Here is an 18,687-nt window from a genome sequence, read left to right on the forward strand (position 1 = left end):
CTCAATTTCTGAGGTTCTTTAAGCAACATGTATCTCCTCTCCAGACCTTTTCTAAGGCCCATGAGGTGTAAAAACTGAAAGAGCTGCTAATGCAGTAAATCAGAAATGAAAGCAGAAATTGCTGGAAAAGTTCAGTAGGTCTGGCACCATCTGTGGAGAGAAACCACATTCAAATTGTTGTTCAAAACAGTGACTAGGTTGTTCGGGCTGTCTGTTTGTTCATTATTGATTTTTTTCGGTTTTGGTTTTTGGCTTTGTCAAGGAACCTTTTTAATAGTGCAAATCTTTCTATATCCCTGGAATCATGGTTCTATATAATGAACAAACAGTGCAGATGGATTAAAGATTCTTGTATTTAATTCGGACAATCATATTGCAAATTACTTTATTTGTGACAAATTCTAAGGCCTTGTTGTGATGGCTTCATTCCACTGCTACACATTCCTTCTGAAGGGTCAAGTGACCCTTACTCAGATCTTTCCAAGATGCTGCCAAACCTGCTAAGCTTTTCCAGCAATTTCTGTTTTTGTTGCCCATGATGTGTAGTTTGGTGAGGAGGTTGGACCAAAACCAAGTCCTGTACTTAGATTATATTTAAATTGGCACACAAGAACAGTGCATGTGCATTTTCATATTAATTTATTTAGCTTCCAGTACATGCAGTTGTGGCATACTGCAATTCGCTATCAAGATTTAACTGCATTTAAAACTGCCTAGTGAGGAGGACTGGGGAACCAAATTGGTCATGCATACTGAAATGATTAATATTGTCAAAAGTAAATACTACATCCACTTTTTTTTCTACAGGACAATTAAATAACATTACCACCAATCCTCAAATGTCATTCTATTCTCTTACTATATTTTGAATTATTAGAATATGAATACATAATATATAAGCAGCCATGGGTGAAAGGTCATCAAATTTCTTTTTCATTCACAAAAAAAGAGTGAAATCTGGTAGAACTTGAAATGATTGACCCAGATATAACAAAGAATGGTTAATCCAGTTGCTGAGAAAAATGCAGAATTGGTGTTAAAAATAACAGAATGTGATAGGAATATAAAGAGGTGACCGGAAATCCTCTTATTGTTTATATAAATCCATTGGATGCACCATGCCTCTAAATCCACAAGGTAAGCATTAAGCAGCATATGATGAAGATGGATGTGCAAACAAAAATGTTTTGGTGCATAGGTGTAAAACATAAACTCATTATTTTGATTTCTGACCAGATGTCATTGTTGTAATGCATAAGAAGAAAGTAACTTTTCAATAGATTTTAAGATAAACTGTAATATTCCTAAAACAGTCCTGCATTCATTAACAGTTTAATACAGAAATGTATTTGTCTCTTTGATGAATTTTAAGGTAATTTAAATACATTTTAAAAAACTATAAGTGCAGCAAGAAAATAACTAATGATGCTGAAATTCATTTGCCAGATATTGACATCATGCCACTTGTAGCTGACCCAAAATGTTAAGTAGCTTGGAGCATACCCATATGCTGCTCTGCCTCATTTAGCATATAATGTTACCCAGAGATGATTGACATGATATATTGCTTAAAATGACAGAATGTTCATTCAAAAGATTCTTTGTATGTCAGTATTCTAAAATTGAGAGACAAGTTAATTCCACATTCAAGTAGTTGTTCAAAAGAGTGAATACAGCTTCTTGTGCTACCCTACATTTGATCACAAACAGTGAAAAATAAGAAACCATTGGTAAACTCATTAACTTGATTAAAGCCTTATATCTCCTGTAATCCTAGAGAACATCAATATTTCAGACTGGACAAATTAATCTATTTATAATAACATTAGAAATATGTTTCATTTATTGCAAGAATATTTTAATTCCGATTCTATTTTTGGTACAATTTTAACGAGCTTGAATATTAAATGTGGCACAGCAAAAGTTCACATACCTTATTTTCCTTCTTTAAGACCCAGCGTAAAATCTATCTTTTTAATCAAACTTTTGTTCATCTGACCCAATATTTCCTCATGTGGCTTGGTGTCATATTTTGTTATAAGATCTTCCAGTGGATGCTTAGGATGTTTCATGATATTAGCAGATTTGTATAAATATGCTGTCGATACTTAAGTAAAATTCAACTCAAGTTTTTCAAGAGTCACACCATGTTGTGGTTCTGAATTACTTACTTGCTGTGCCACATTCCACTAGCTTAAAGGCAAAGGAGGGAATCTGTAGAATTTCCTTCTTCCAACTCTAATGGCCAATTGGGTAGACCAATACGTATCGTTTAATCTTTTACAATGCCTTGGAGGAAGAATAATAAGTACACAGCTTAATTTAAGCTGAAAGCTGTAGCTTTCGCTGAGAAGAATATAAATTGTGCAGAAGTGAGAGAGTTTAATGTTTTGAAGAAAGTGATTTAAGGCTTGTGAAATATATCAAATAAACTGGAAAAGAGACCAAAGAATAAATGGAACAGCAGAGGAAAAGTGACCAGAGGAAAAAAGTACAGAAAGAGTTAATGAAGATTGACAAAATAGTCAAATTATCACCTATGGTGCCCTTCTGTACACTTTTTCAGAAAAATGAAGAAAGATGGTATGTTGGAGTTCAAGGCCTGTGCTTTATGATGCTGTTTGTTTAGAAATATAAGTTTTAATGAAAAATGACTAACTAATTAGGTAGGACATGCATAAATAATGAAAACGTTTAAAGATAAAATTTCATTTAGGAGTTAACCATGATAAAATCCATTGCAGCTATCAGAAAAAGGATTGGCCTCAAAGGGGTTATGGAGATGTCATACATAGGCTATTGATTAAATTAATGCTCAGTGCAGACAAGTAAAAGATTGTTTAAAATATTGAACATTTATTTAATCAGTAAAAAGGAGGCTGGGAAAGATACATGATGACATCACTTCTAGGTGTGAAAGTAAAATGTTATGTATAGATAAGTGCTAGAACTATCTCACTGTGATAAAAATAGCAATGATCCTTATCACACGAATACTATGAGAAACTAGGAATGAGACAACTCTCATGAAGACAGAGAAATGAAACATCTTTCCTGATAAGCACTTAATGCAGAATTATTTTAGGATTTAAAGAAGAAGGGAAAGATGAATGCAATATAAAATGTTACAAATAAATCGACTAGATAAAAGTTCACTACTTCAAGATGAAATCCTTACTAAATAATTACAGAATAATGATCTAGTAGAAGATACCTTACTTGCTCAAGCCTTTAAAATATAACTTTATTTTAAATGTTGGTGGATATTCGATCCTTTAACATCATTAGACATTTTATTCTTTGCCATTCTTAGATATTCTTACAAGCTCTTGAATAGTATAAATAACATCAAACTACATTATCCTAGATTTGGTATTATATCTGTTGATAGTTTTTTTTTCATAGTCACACATTTTTCCACTGAGTGTATTGCTGATTAACTTCTGTTATTAAAATTGTAAGACCAGTCAGTCATCTGATTTAAGTTTTTTGTTACAGCTGAAATGAGCCTTAATATCTGATACTCTTTCTTAAGTGGGAAAATGTGTTTTCTGAACAGAGAAATTTCACACCATCAATAAAGCTGAGATGTTTATCGCATAGCCAAGCCTTGTTGAGAGTAAGCAGGCTATTTAGCAGATGGTTATAATCTCAGATAGCTTCTTCTCCTGCCACCTTGTCAATGATGCAGCCATTGTTGAGATTAATTGACATCTTGATTCTTATGAGATTGTTCAGCCTTTGGTTTGTATATAAATAAACCTCTTAAAGACAGAATCCAAAATATGTTGAACTTTTGGATGTTAAAAGGCATATAATATATTTACTAAGGCTGGAAACATGTAAGTACCTTCACCCTCAACATTGTGGCAAAGGATCAAAGATGGTTGGAATAAACTGGATCCCGGTAGAATACAAAAATCATAAAATGTGAAATATTGAATGTGCTTAAGATACCAAAGATCGAATCTGTTGATGAATATCTGTGGAATTATGATGCTGAAGTTATAGCTACAACCATGATGATGATGATGATGACGACAAGAACAATTTATGTGATAACGTTACACAACATTCCAAGTATTGGAAAATTGTTTAGCGATAGCAAATCAGAAAGGTTTTGAAGGGTTTCATTGCGTAGTCTTGTAATTAGTTTGGAATGATACATATTGTATTGAACAAATTAGTTATCATATCATCAGTTTAAAATGATAATTAACAGGAGTTCCTTGGCAGTGTTAATTTTACTTCATCGCTTAACGACATTTTCTACTTGGGTCCACATCAAGCTTGCATGTCAGTCTCCCTCTCGAAGACTTGTGTAAAGTTTGAACATACTAATTTATGTCTGAAGGAGTTTTTCAAAAATTTGACATTTACATGAATATATTTGGCAAGTTGTTGTTGGAGTATTCTGGAGTTTGTGAACACCTCTGGGATACCCGGACCAACCAACCCAACCACCCCGTGCTCAACACTTCAACTCCCCCTCCCACTCCACCAAGGACATGCAGGTCCTTGGACTCCTCCATTGCCAGACCATGGCAACATGATGGTTGGAGGAAGACCCTCATCTTCCGCCTAGGAACCCTCCAACCACAAGGGATGAACTCAGATTTCTCCAGTTTCCTCATTTCCCCCTCCCCCCCACCTTGTCTCAGTCAAATCCCTCGAACTCAGCACCGCCTTCCTAACCTGCAATCTTCTTCCTGACCTCTCCACCCCCATCCCACTCCGGCCTGTCACCCTCACCTTGACCTCCTTCCACCTATCGCATTTCCAACGCCCCTCCCCCAAGTCCCTCCTCCCTACCTTTTATCTTAGCCTGCTGGACACACTTTCCTCATTCCTGAAGAAGAGCTTATGCCCGAAACATCGATTCTCCTGTTCCTTGGATGCTGCCTGACCTGCTGCGCTTTTCCAGCAACACATTTTCAGCTCTGATCTCCAGCATCTGCAGTCCTCACTTTCTCCTTTGTGAAAGTAAAGGCAGTTTGTTATTACTGCATCTGATCTGATTATTTATATAGGAGTATCAGGGTGAGATGCAGAATAGTGTATTATTAAGACCTTATGTGATATTTTTGTTACTTGTCACGAACGTGATTTTGTTGGAAGTAGATTTCATTGTCACGGAATCAAGTCGGTGTCAATTAACAAAATCAGAGCATATTAAATGGGAGCCATTCAGTCCTTCAAGCCTGCTCTGCCATTCAATATGTGCATAGCTGGTCATCGAAGTCAGTACTGTTATGGACCACGTCAGACTCCCTCAAAACATTTCAAGAAGGTAGCCCAGACCCTAACTTTACCAGTTGTTTTAAGCAGGTGAAAGTGGATATTCCAGGAGTGATGCAGCTGGTCAAACCACTCAGTTTTAAACAAAACAGAATTTATGTACAGACTACAAACAAAAGAGAACGAAATTTAGAATAACATAACCTATCTGAAAACCAAATCGACTCTACTGCAACTTAATGATACTGTTCCAAATACCTGCAACATCCCCATACACCCCTTTGGCAAGATGAAAAGCCAAACACAGATTCTTACAGGAGAGGGATTGCAGAGAGAGAGAGGATCAGCCTGGAGCTGATTTTCTGGGTCCCCAGCTAAAAACTTGACCAGCAGCTTCAAACAGACTGCTTGCTAAAACCAAACCAAACCAAAACCATGAGGAAACCCTGGACTGGGAGAACTGGCTACTCCCCTTTCATTATATAAGTGCTTAAAATAAAACTTATAAGCCTCTTCAAGTAGATAGTTCAAGATATATCAGAACCTCTGCCTTTACAACCTCCCTTGAAAAATACCATGGACAAAATAACCTTGTTAAAGGGGCAGCATTGTCACAGTACTGTGTTCCAGCTTTCTCCCCATAGCTTTTGATCACTTTAGCCCTAAAAACTATATCTAACACCTTCTTGAAAGCAGTGTTTTGGCCTCAATCATCTCTGTGGCAGACTTCCATAAATCAACATTCTCTGGGTAATGTATGTAGGTTTGCTCGCTGAACTGGAAGGTTCATTTCCAGATGTTTCATTACCCTACTAGGTAATATCTTCAGTGGGCTAGTTGGTGTTAATATATCCTGGTGGCTAGTTTTCTGCCTGTTTGTCCAATGTAATGTTTGTTACAGTCCTTGCACGATATTTTATAAATTATGTTAATTTTGCTCATTGTCTGTACAGGGTCTTTCAAGTTCATTAGCTGCTGTTTTAGTGTGTTGGTGAGTTTGTGGGCTACCATGATGCCAAGGGCTCTGAATAGTCTGGCAGTCCGCCGATCTCTCAGCAACAAACCCAAACAAGCGGACAATACACGTCCAGAAACCCTAGCCACACTCCCCCACATCAAAGACATCTCGGAAATGACTGCCATGGTAGCCCACAAACCCACCAGCCCAAAGAAACACAACATATAAATAGGAAACAGGAATTTTCAGCATTGCTTCGCCTGAGAGCCTACCTACAAACCTACATCCAAAACCTCAACCTGAACTACAAATCTTCTTAAAACTCGCTATTCTCAGGGTAAAGAAATGTATTCTCATCTTAGTCCTAAATGATTTATCTGTGTCCTTAAACTGTGACCCTTGTTACTGGACTTCCCCGTATTGGGAACATTCTTCCTTTGTTTATCCGGTTACACGGTCATAGCTGATTGAACACTTCAATGTGTTTACCTGCACCATCCCCATATTGGTAATCATTGGTTTCATTTATATGTTCTGAAATGACTCCACAGAGGCCAGTATCCCATCACTGAGTCACCCTTTATTTACCAAGTACAGTACTCCGACTGGATAGCTGAATGAGAAGAATCTCTGAGACTCCTGGTTATATCTGTCAGCCAGCGCTCCCTGATTGACCCCATATTAACAACCCCAATTTCATATTCAATGAGATCATACTCCACCTGGCCCTCATTCCAGTCACTGCATATTCCTTTATGATAGCAACTAATAACACTTTATACAAGTAGGCTCAGTTTTCAAGGTTGAAATACTAGCATTGTTGTCTTAGTGCAAAAAAAATTCATGGATTTTGTCAGTTCAGGTAACTGTATTTAAACATCATATTTAAATTACTGTATCTACGTAGAACAGTAGCACACTCTTTATATTTCTCTTTTCACTCTCTTTTTATATTGTGTTGTATGATTAAATTACAATAATGACAAATAATTGCAGTTAATCTTATGTTTAATGAGAATACATGAATATTACAGTAGAAAGTTATTTTTTATCATTAATTAACAACCTCATAGAATGGTTTCTGGTTATCACTTACTCAAATATTCTGTTAGGTTGACCAAACAATGACCTATCTCAAAGTGACTGATGATCAAACTAATCCAATCTGATGAAAATAACAGAGCAGCCTCTCAAATCAGAATGCTGTTAAACTCTAATCTGCTTATCAAAGATAAGTATGGTTCCAGGCAAGAGATTGTCTGATGTGAATCTGTCTTTCAGTAGAAAGCCCTGACATTAATTTTTTAACTATATTGGATCTTCTTTTCCTACATTGTCAGCAACAACTGAACTCCAATAATATTTTTCAAGATTGTGGCTTGGTTTTCTCTAATAGGTTTCAATATGAACTATGGATTTCATAAAATTCAAGTTTTCCCAGTTACTGCCAGATAGTCCACTTTTTAAAAGAATCAATTCCTATAACAGAGCACAAACAGGCTGATACTAAAAATGATAGAATTGTAAAAGTAAGAGTTCCTGTAGTGAAATGTGTCCTTCGATCACCACCTTGATCGTATTGCCATCAGTCTTCACCAATCTATTTTCCTTAGAATCAGCTGCTTTCTAATCTAATTAAATGGGATTTGCTGCTGTATTAAGGAGATATTTGTAAAAGTGGCCAAAGACACAAGAAGAAAAGGAAAACGAAGCATGGAAGGCTGGTGATAACTCATAAACTAGGGCTAAGCTTTGCATGAGCAGGAACAGATAGTCACAATTTTTTTTGTGATTGACATTGCAGTTGAGCTTGGGCGACATCTTTTTAGCACCATTTTTATGATTAAGTCTGCCCATACAGTTACACTTTATTTATGACCAGAGATTAATGACATGTCTGTGAAAAAAAATTATAGCTGTTGCCAGCCTTCCCAGCTTTCATTCTTCCAAATCATTCACGTCAATAAACCATTTAAACAGTGCCTTGCTGTGAACTTTAAATAATTATGGAAAATCACGCACTTAGGTTTTCATGAATCTGCATTAAATATGTAACATGAGGGTCTGGTTGTAGAACATTTTCAGAAATTTAAACTGATAAAAGATGGATAATGCAGCAGATAACCAGATTGTTCCCTGAGCCTCTGTTTATGTTTAACATTCAAGTATTGGCTAAAAATGCCCTCTCTCTGTTAGATGAAAAATCTCTATATGAGGTCAGTTTTGAAATCCGCCCTCTATTCTAATGGGCATGTGTCAGCATATTTGCTTATTTAACATGAAATTTAAATTTAATCAAATAATCCAAAATTATTGATTTGTGGGTAAGATCTGGGCATTGGTTAATATGGTTACGTTTGCACACTGGAGTTTTATTATTCAGAGTGATACAATGTGCTGACAGTATGCCTTCAGGAGTTGAAGATCACTCATATGATGGCAGATCAGTTGAAATTTGGTCAGACCTTACATCATTATGTATAACTTTTCATAAAGTTTTTTGTAGGCTGCTACAATACAAGATGTGGAGCAAAATATATTTTGAGAATATTGTAGACATATACACTGAAGTCATTCCAATTTATCAAAAAAAATTAACTCTTCCATTTTTCTCAAACAGAGCCGAAAGTTGTCAAAGAGAAAAAAACACATCTTTCATCAGCAGGTATGATAAAGAATTTGATCATACATGCAATTCAAGACTAATGTTGAGCTTGTAAAGATGACAAATGTCAATCCTGGGGAGGACCACATTTTCACTTCTTTTAACTAGTATCAATATCTAATGTTCCTCAAGATGCCCTCTATCTTGGACACTCTCACCCTATGCTCACAGAAGCAAATACCAGGAAATTGAACAGTCATTGCCAATATGCAGTCATCAATTTGCATGATCTTACTTGTCAACATCAATGTATGTTTAATTTGAGAAGTTTTGTGCAATAGATACACCTGAAGGATTAAAATGAGGCTACCCAATTAATTGCATGAATAACCTCTATAGGTGAATGAGAGAGGGGGAGAAAGGCAATTTTATCAAATGTGGAAGAATAGATTGCCAAACAGCTTTATGATATGAAACTTTCTTTATGAGCCAGGTTTGTTCATCCAAGAAAACAGGAAAACCTTTCTATTTCACCTGTTTATTAATTTGAGCAAAATACCATCTGGATGGCATTGATCCTACCAGTTCTGCAATATTTTCAAGTATAACCTAAAATTCTTTGAATTTCAAAGCATTATCATAGGATAAATGAGGATGGTAGTGCTTGCCCTTGTAAGAAGTCATCACAATAAGTAGCAGATTTTATTCAGAGGCAGCTTGGTCTTGCAGACCTACTGGCAGACAATGTTTATTAGTGAATAATTTAAAACTTGACAGAATTTATTGTTGTGTACTGAATTATTATTTTATTAGTTTGCTTTTCATATGTAAAACAACATTTGTTAAAATGAGACTGGTCTCTCAATTTAACTGCAGTCTCTTCCAGAGGAGAAATGTATGTTTCAATAAACCGAGGGATTAACAAAACTAGAACAGTATTGTGCTAAATTGTGCATCAGCTCTCAATCAGAAATGATGAATTCAGGGAAAGTAAGAAGATTATCAATTGCTGAATCCAGATTAATCTCTCAAGATTGAAAGAAACCATGTGACCCACAATAAAGCATCACTGAGTGTCTGCAGCCAAGCATGTACCATGTTTTAATGCAAGAAAACTGTCCAAAGCCAAATGAAATTGCAGAGAATCATGGTTAGCTGTGGAGCACAGTTTTTTTTTTTGTGTTTCCATTTGATGTTTTCCCTCACCAGTGTGTTGATTTTCACCAGCTGCATGTTTTAAAATATTGGATTTTTTAAGTTTCTGTTTAAGAATTAAGGAAGTTTCCATTTCTTCATTGTAACCGCTGCTAATATATTCAGTTTAAGAACATGGGAAAACAGTGAGGTGACCTTTCCGTTTGAGCTGATGTACCTCAACCTAGTTTAACTGCTTTTGCTCTCTATTCCCTTATGCTGTTGCCAAGCAAAACAATCTGTTTAACTCAGACTGTAACCTTGGATGGGATTACGCAGGATACATTGCATAGAAAATGACTATTCAGCCTAACCACTATTTGCTCTACAGTTGAGTGTCTTGCCATTGTTTTCTATCATTGTAATGAATTGTGCCCTTCTTTATCCTACATGGTCTGTATTCCCCTTAAATGTGTCTGTACCATTTCCTTCAAATTATCGTATCATGTTCCACATTCTTATCACTTCTTGGGTGAAAAAATTTCTTCTGAATTTCTTAGTAACTCCCTGATATTGATAGCCTGTAGTGATTCTCTTCCTGTCAAGACAAAACAGTGTCTCTGTGACTCTCCACTTAAATCTTCCATAATTTTAACAAACTTTATTATGTCACTTTTTTTTGATTTCCAAGAGAAGTACGACCTCAGCCTGTCAATTCTTTCGGATACATATACATGTATATTGTTAAAGTGTTACCCTTGTAAGTCTTCTCCACATGAGCTTCAGTGCCTCTTTATTATTTGTATAATATAATAACCAAACTGTACCCAAAACTCTCAAAACGCACTAAGGTTTGTTACTGGTTTAGCTTAGATTTTCTACTTTTCAAACCTATCCTTTGAAAAGTTTTAAGTAGCTTGCTTTTAGTTTTGTGGCCATGTTAACTTGTGATACAAGTTTTGTGATTGATGTATTTGTCCTTTGAGACCCATTTGAAAATCTACCCTACCTGAACTTGCACCTTCTAAATAATAGTGATCTCTGTATTTTTCAAACCAATTTACCTCACAATTAGCTGTGTTGAACTTTATTTGTCAATGATTTGCCTTCTGAAAGTTTATTCATACTTTTCTGGAATTTTCTGTAGTCCACTTCAGTATTAACTATGTCCTGAATCTTGAAATTTAGTGTCATCTGTGACTTTATAATTTGTGTTTTGATTCCAAAGCTCAAATTGCAGCTATAAATTTTTAAAAAAGCTATAATTCCAGCACTGAGCCTTGATGAACATAATTCTCACATCCTGCCATGCTGAATAAATACTTTATTCCTGTTCTCTGCACTCTGCCTTGAAGCCAACAAGGGCTTGACCCCTGATTTCATATTTTCTGATCTTATTCATTTCACAATTGTGGGCCACGTTATTGAAAGTCTTTTGAAAATCCACACAATTACATTTATTCGAATGTATTCTCTGTTACCTCCTCAAAAATACTGTCAGGATTTCCCTTTTAAAATCCATAAATTTCAGTTGCAGGTAACTGAAGATTATTGACTGTATGATCAGGTATTATTGACAGAAAGTTTATTCGTTTGTTAGCAAGACTGAAAAATGCAGCACACAAATACTGATACTTCCTAGTGGGAGGGAATGGAGGTGACTATCAGAGGATTTACAAGGACTGCAAAAGCAAAATGCCATGGATGCTGAATAGGTGAAATGAGAACAGAAGAGCTAGAAATACTGAGCAATTAAGGCAGCATTTGGAAGAAGAAAATGGAGGTGATATATTAGGTCTGTGACCATTCATTAGAAAGAGTTAGTAGTATTTCACTGCATGGTAACAAGTTTTGATTTTGAGAAGGTGCCTTTATCAGCATCCATGCTAGTAATTGCTGTATCCCAAGATTAAAATGAACAGAAAATCAATTTTTGGAGTGTTATAGAATGATTTTACAACTAGAATATGTGGGTTTGTCAACAAAACGTAACATGACAGAAGCAATATGAATAGAAATTAGTCAGTCGCAGGGGAAGGAAATAAACATCAGCTAGAGATAAGTAGGGTGAGTAGTGGACTTCCCAGTGAATTCAAACAGGGAAGCTAACCATATGTAAATTTATGAAAAATTAAGTATAATTGAGGTAAGGTGGTTAGCCTAAAACTTATTACTGGGTGACAGAAACAGGATCCGCATATGACTAGCTAAACCCAAAGTGCACTCAATATTGGTCTTCCTTGCCAAAGTTCAGTGTTAGCAAACATTTTATGATCACCTGATTTTTTTAAGGAGCATGACTCATGGAATACTGTGTTTGTCAATCTTTAGTATAAAAGAGGAAATTGTACCTGATGATGCACCTTTGAAGATTTAGATTTTTAAAAATTGAAATAGTTTGATGCAATTCCACCTGGATAGCAAGCCTGTGAGAATGTCAGGTTTTTTTATATAAAATGTCTTCAACCTGTTATAGGAATTTAGCTTGTGAAAAGCTCCCAACAGACTAACAATTACCAAGTGAATATTTTATCTGATTTCACAGTCAAGACCCTGAGTTTATTAAATATTGTTGCCAATTTTATGAATGGCACTGAGTTCGTCTATTTACAGTTTATTATTACTGGAGATTGGATATGAATTATGTATTCAAGATTAATGTATATTCTTATATTCTTTACAGAGTCAGAAAAGCTGAAGAAAGCAAAATCAAGTCTGGCAGACACAAAAAAAGGTAAGAAAAAACACATTGAGACAAAAATGTTACATATAATCTGAACATAATTAATTAATACTTTGTAAGCAATTGAGGCATCTGATCAAAATTTATATGAGAGTTGAGGGGCATACATTTTTAAAAATAGAGGTGGCATACTATTATTGCTAGGACAATCTTATGAAACCTTAAGCAAATCTTTCTCTTTTATATCCTATCACCAAGACCAACTATGGTCACCTTGAACCCTGCCTCAGATCATCTAATGCTTGAACCCCCATCCATTCCTTTCTTACCTTCAGACTTGTCTACCTGAAATGATCAACTGGCTTGCCCACAAATCTCCATTATCCAAAACTCCTAGCCTAACTGTTGATAGCCTAACTCGCACCAGGTCTTATTCCCCATCATCATTTCATGATCAACATTGGTTTCCAGAAGGAAGGAAGGGAGATGGAGATGTGGAAAGATGCCTCTGAGGCATGAATGGGAAGTAAAAGTAAACAAGACTATAAGGTGCTGAATCAAGTGAAGAGCCGCGATTACTTGAAATTTTATTCAACTTTATTAAAATAAAATATGAGCTCTTGGAAAACAGAATGGAATGGGTAAATAATTAAAGTAAGAAGTGGCTGAAAACTCAGGATGACACTGAAGGACTCAAGTGTTCTGCAAAAGAATCATCCAATCTGCATTTTAACTCAATGTAGAAGAGGATGCAATGTGAGGATATTGAGCAAATTGTAGAATCATGGGTAAATTGCTGCTTCTGCTGGAAAGCCTAATGAAGCTACATTACATTGAGCAGGATTCTCTGAGGACTTGCAACAGATGCAGATTAGGATAATCAGAAAGAATTAATAATTATTAATTGGATGTTGCTGCCCAGCCAAAAAGCTGTTCTTCCTGTAATGCAAGTGAGTAATATAGTATGTGAAATTCAATGCTAGTGTGAAGACAGGTATGTACTTTGTAGTTGTCAAAGACTAGTGTATCATATCAAACAGCATATCCCTTTGGCTTTTGGTCAGAGTGGTGCTGGAAAAGCACAGCAGGTCAGGCAGCATCCGAGGAGCAGGAAAATCGACGTTTCGGGCAAAAGCCCTTCATCAGGAGCATTTTTAGTTCAGTCTTACTTGGTGAGAAGTTCAATAGGGAGCTGTTTGGAAACTTTCTCTCTCTCTCTCTCTCTCTCTCTCTTTTCTGCCGTTCAACTTCAACCTGTAAGCATGCGTTCCATTTATACTGGTTTTTAAAGGGAGTTTGCTTATTGGGACTGTTGTGTATATTTGGAACAGCATAATTATATCTAGTTGGATAGTCTGAGTTCTGTAGGGGTTCTTTATTCTGTTCTTTGTGTTTCATTGTGTAATTTTGTGAATAATTATTCATCTGTTTTAAAATCTAGTATTCAACATAGCTAACTTAATCCAGGTAATTTTCACTGTACACTTACCAAAACAAATTTCAAAGTCATGGTCTGAGCTGCCTGCTTAAGAATGTTATGAGTGGTCTGGCCCAGTCGCTAAGAGTGCTCAAGATTAGAGTGGTGCTGGAAAAGCACAGCAGGTCAGGCAGTATCCGAGGAGCAGGAAAATCGACATTTTGGGCAAAAGCCCTTCATCAGGAAGGGCAATCAGGAATCCCAGATGAAGGGCCTTTGCCCGAACGTCGATTTTCCTACTCCTCGGATGCTACCTGACCTACTGTGATTTTCCAGCACCACTCTAATCTTGACTCTAATCTCTGCAGTCATCACTTTCACCATAACAGTGTTCAGCAAAAGCTAATGCTGCAGATGTGGCTGAGACTATTTTCCATTTTCAGTGCATTTTTATTAGTTTCCACAGTCCAAGAGAGTGGAAAAACAATAAATGTCATGCTTGGCACAGTGAGTCTGTTGGCTTTTATCCCACTTTCTCTGGTACATCGGGGTTTATTGGATCTCAGTAACACAGGACAATTCTAAACAGTAGAATGTACACAATATTCTTTATTAAAGCAAAGAACACTACAAAAATTCTGCATAAATCTTAGGCATACAATGCTTACAATTACAAGTGGACTTGTCCAAAGATCAGACAGAACAGGTAATCAGCCAATTCTGTCTCAACTTCTCATCATTGATGAATCGTCCTTCCCCTGAGCTAGTTAAATTTTTATGGTGAAGCAATTTGTTTTATATGTTTTACATATGAAGAACCCATGCCTTTTATGTTTGAGGCTATCAGGTCTCCAAAAAATGATCAGTTTGATACTGGCACCCCACCATAAATGATGATATTTTGCACATTTGAGGTCTAGGCTATTCTCGAGCAGGTCCAAATATTCTTTCATATGGGCCTCCACATCCAACCTCATTCCCAATGATGTCCCTGCTTTGGATGCTTTGATAATGTACGGATTAAAAGCACTTCACTCAATTGCTCATCAGTGAGCCAGACAAAAAGAAAGACATGGAAGGCAGTTTGTGGTTCAACACAATTTTATTAACTAATCATTCTGTATGAAAATACTGTGAGCATTTCCTAAATTCCCACAATATTTACTCTCTATCTAGTTCGAAACAAAAGTAGGGCAGCATAGTGGCTCAAGGACTAGAACTGCTGCTTCATGGTGCTAGAGACCATGGTTCGATTCCTGCCTCAGGTGACTCTCTATGTGGAGTTTGCATATTGTCTGAGTGTGTTTCCCCTGGGTGCTGTGGTTTCCTTCCACAGTCCAAAGATGTGCAGGTTAGATAAATTGCCCAAAGTATTCAGGGATGTGTAGGTTAGGTGCATTAGTCAGGGGTAAATGTAGAGCAATAGGATGGGGGAATAGGTCTGCATGGGATACTCTTTGGAAGATTGGTGTAGACTTGTTTTCACAGTGTAAGAATTCTATGATTCCGCCTGAGGAAAGAGTGTTATCCGCAATGATCCACGGCTGGGCCATTAGAATCTCCTTCCTCTCTTCCACAAACGTGGGCCTTGCAGGTCAGGATCTTCTCCTGGATCATCTTGGGTTGGCGCACAGTCTTTTGCCATGAATGCTGCTGTGAGTTTTCTCTGAGTCTTTAATCTCCACTGAGTCTTCCCTGAGGGGGCGACGTCTAGGTGTATGTTTTTAATCTCCCCTCACCCCTGACCTTCTAGAACGTTCTGTGGATTTTGAACAATGGAGTCAAGAGCTGGGTTCAAATCATCCAATGGGGTCCCTCAACACCCTTCACTGTTGCCATCCCAGGAGGTGTAAAGTGCACATACTTAGACAATCAAGATACCAGATTGATACTTCTCCAATACGGACCCCTCAAGCTTGTTGTAACTCATTTCTCTTGAACCTATGTAGTCTCGTCCACCTTGGTTTCCACAATTCTCTGTAACCAGTATCTGCTGGTTGCTGTTTAATTTAGTTTGACCAATTTTCTGCAAGCCTGATTTCTCCGGTTATGCGTCAATTTAGAATGTCTAACTTTGAGCTCTATCCGACTAGCATAATACGTTCACAGATTCCCCCACTTCCTGGATGTCCCACATTGAACCACTATGGGCCAATTTCATTTCTTCCTGTTGTTAACCCTCATCATTTTCCTGAACTTGCTTCTAGTACTTCATCAGTAGCTTCACGAAGAATTCCTGCAAATCATATGGTTTCAATGCTACTGCGCGTTCCATCTCTCTCCTGGATAGGGAATTATCACAATCCCTTATCCTTCCACTGCTTCTCCCTGGAAACAGGTTTATGCATTGCCATATTGTTAACAATGAGTCAATCTGCTCCTAAATTCCCTTAGTTAGATCTCCCTCTTTGTTCACATACATTCCCAATGAGTCTCAAGGGGCCCAATCCTTAGCCTCAAAGATTTTGATGTCATTCCCATCGTTGAGTCACCCATGAAACCTCCAATTGGTATGGTCAATAACTGGAGAAGGGCAGTACCCAAGGTTTTAATGAACGGATCACCATGTGAGATTCATTGGTATCTACTAGATATGTTTCCTGTTCCCTACTTACACACTTACGGACACAAGATCTTTCCCATTCATCATATGCTATCAGACACAGGTATTTGGGATGGACACAAGCTCTTGAGATCACTACTGGGGTCAAAGCGGAGAGAGAGGTTCCCTCCCACTCTGTGTCAACTTTCCCATTTGTGCTCAAACTTCAGCTATCTCTTGGCATAGTGCCTCCTGTCTTTTGGAAGTCAAACATGTCTTCCTTATTTCCTCCATTTATTGGGGAAGCTTTCCTTGGGGCTCTGCATTGTCACTGTAAAGGTCATTCTTGCTACAATCATAGCATTCCTTGTCTGCTCCAGAGAATTCATTGCCCCTTCTATTCTTCTCCTTCTGCATTGATGTCTTGGCAGTAAAGCTTTGTGCTTCTCATATTTTTCCCTTCAGCTTCTGTCTGGCCCTACTTTCTTATCCCATTACTTCTTTTCAAAACAAGCTCATTTTCTTCAATAGTGTAGCTTCTGTAATATTAGTGCCCATCAGGATTGAATTCCTCAGAAGCTGCTCGTATATCTGCGAGAGACTGGAGTATCAGAGTTCTCAACCAGCGAATTAAGGCAACATCTGTAAAGATCAATTCTATGTTTGGGAACCCCAGGAATGGCCATCTTATAAGTTGGACATATTCAATCCGCACATAAGGCAGGGTACTTATTCAGCCCTTGTCAGAGATTATCTGAGGGCTTGGTCAGTGTTCCAAAGTGTTACCCATGAGCAACCATCACATTATTTTGAAGTGCAACATATTCCCCTGTTTAGATGCAATGGGATAGGAGCAAACAGATTGCTGGATAAGGTAAATTACACCACTTTCTGATCTCCCCCTACTCAATCCAAATTATGAAGGGTAGCCATCTGATCCAGTTCCTGGAAGCACCTTTATAGGTCTTTCCCAGAGTCTAATTTAGGAACATTTTTCAGCCACCCCATATTTGGTGAGGGTTATATGGTAGCATATACTTGTGTTCAACTTCCTATTTGTGTTCTTGTCTGTTTGCACCAAGCTGATGTTGACTCTACATCAAAGAGGACTTTGGTGGATATTTACAGAGGATCTTGGGTGGGGCTGTCCACTTGAATGTCCAGTATCATGAACATTCCTTTCCTCGAGATCACTAACGTCAGCCTCACTGCCATTTCACATTGCACTTTTTTGTTCACCACAAGGCCTGCTGTAGACTGTCCATGTTATCCTAAGACAGGCCATGGTTCTCTTCCTGATACTGTGTTTGAGACCTTTGACCACACCTGACAAATTATTTTCAGATCTGTGCACTGCTGTTCTGCTTCCTCAGCTCTGTCGTACTTGGGAAATCCATTTTTCTCAGGTGATCCCATTGCTGTAGATCACTGATATACAGACTTCCAACAAATTGCAATCGGCTATGCTATTCCTCCCTTTCTAACTCAGAATTTTTGGTTTCCTCTATTTATCCCTGCCACACTTCTTTAAGTTATTTCAATATTTTTTCTAATTTTCATTTCAATTCCTCTATCTCTTGTTGCAGTTCACTCATGAGATTTGAGTTAGACATTTTTCTCCTAACGTTGAGAATCTCATTTCTGATTATCACACCGTATTTTCCCAATTGTTCTGCCAACTCCTGTGTCCAGAGGCCGGGTATATTATGCCCAATGTGTCTTGCTTAATTCATAGAATTTTTTTCCTCCTATGTGCATGGTTACTTGTCAATACTAGGTGAGTTGATACAGTAGGCGATGTGGAATTGGATGGTCATTGGAAATAGGCAATAAGCTGGCATAGGGAGCTATGTGGTATGATTAGACAAAATAAGTTGACGAAGGGGGTACAAGGCACCAGGGGACGAAGGCATAGTTGGAATGGATGGAACATGAAGTGTTAGAGGAATGTTTTTAAAAAAAATATTCTTTTATTGTAATCTTTGGACACAGCTGGAGCACCGAGCTTGCTTTGTCAACTGACTATAAAGTCATTTCCTCCTAGGTTGCCTGCTTTGATTTGTAAGCCAGGAGTTCTTCCATCTGCCCATCCAACCCGGCAACAAAAGCT

The 18,687-nt window shown here is 37.4% G+C and overlaps 1 protein-coding gene across 50 annotated transcripts in view; it reads left to right on the forward strand.

Annotated features, from left to right (window-relative positions):
* Positions 1-18,687, forward strand: part of trdn (triadin) — a 462,709-nt gene that overhangs the window by 300,033 nt on the left and 143,989 nt on the right. For all 50 annotated transcript variants that reach the window (XM_087980725.1, XM_087980732.1, XM_087980853.1 and 47 more), the window contains 2 exons: positions 8,817-8,861; positions 12,619-12,669. In XM_087980725.1, coding sequence (XP_087836851.1) covers positions 8,817-8,861; positions 12,619-12,669 — 96 coding nt within the window. The remainder of the gene's footprint in view (positions 1-8,816; positions 8,862-12,618; positions 12,670-18,687) is intronic.

Source organism: Chiloscyllium plagiosum, unplaced genomic scaffold (assembly GCF_037043375.1).
Source record: "Chiloscyllium plagiosum isolate Xiang-an unplaced genomic scaffold, Cpla_swu_hap1 HiC_scaffold_3, whole genome shotgun sequence".
Taxonomy (NCBI): domain Eukaryota; kingdom Metazoa; phylum Chordata; class Chondrichthyes; order Orectolobiformes; family Hemiscylliidae; genus Chiloscyllium; species Chiloscyllium plagiosum.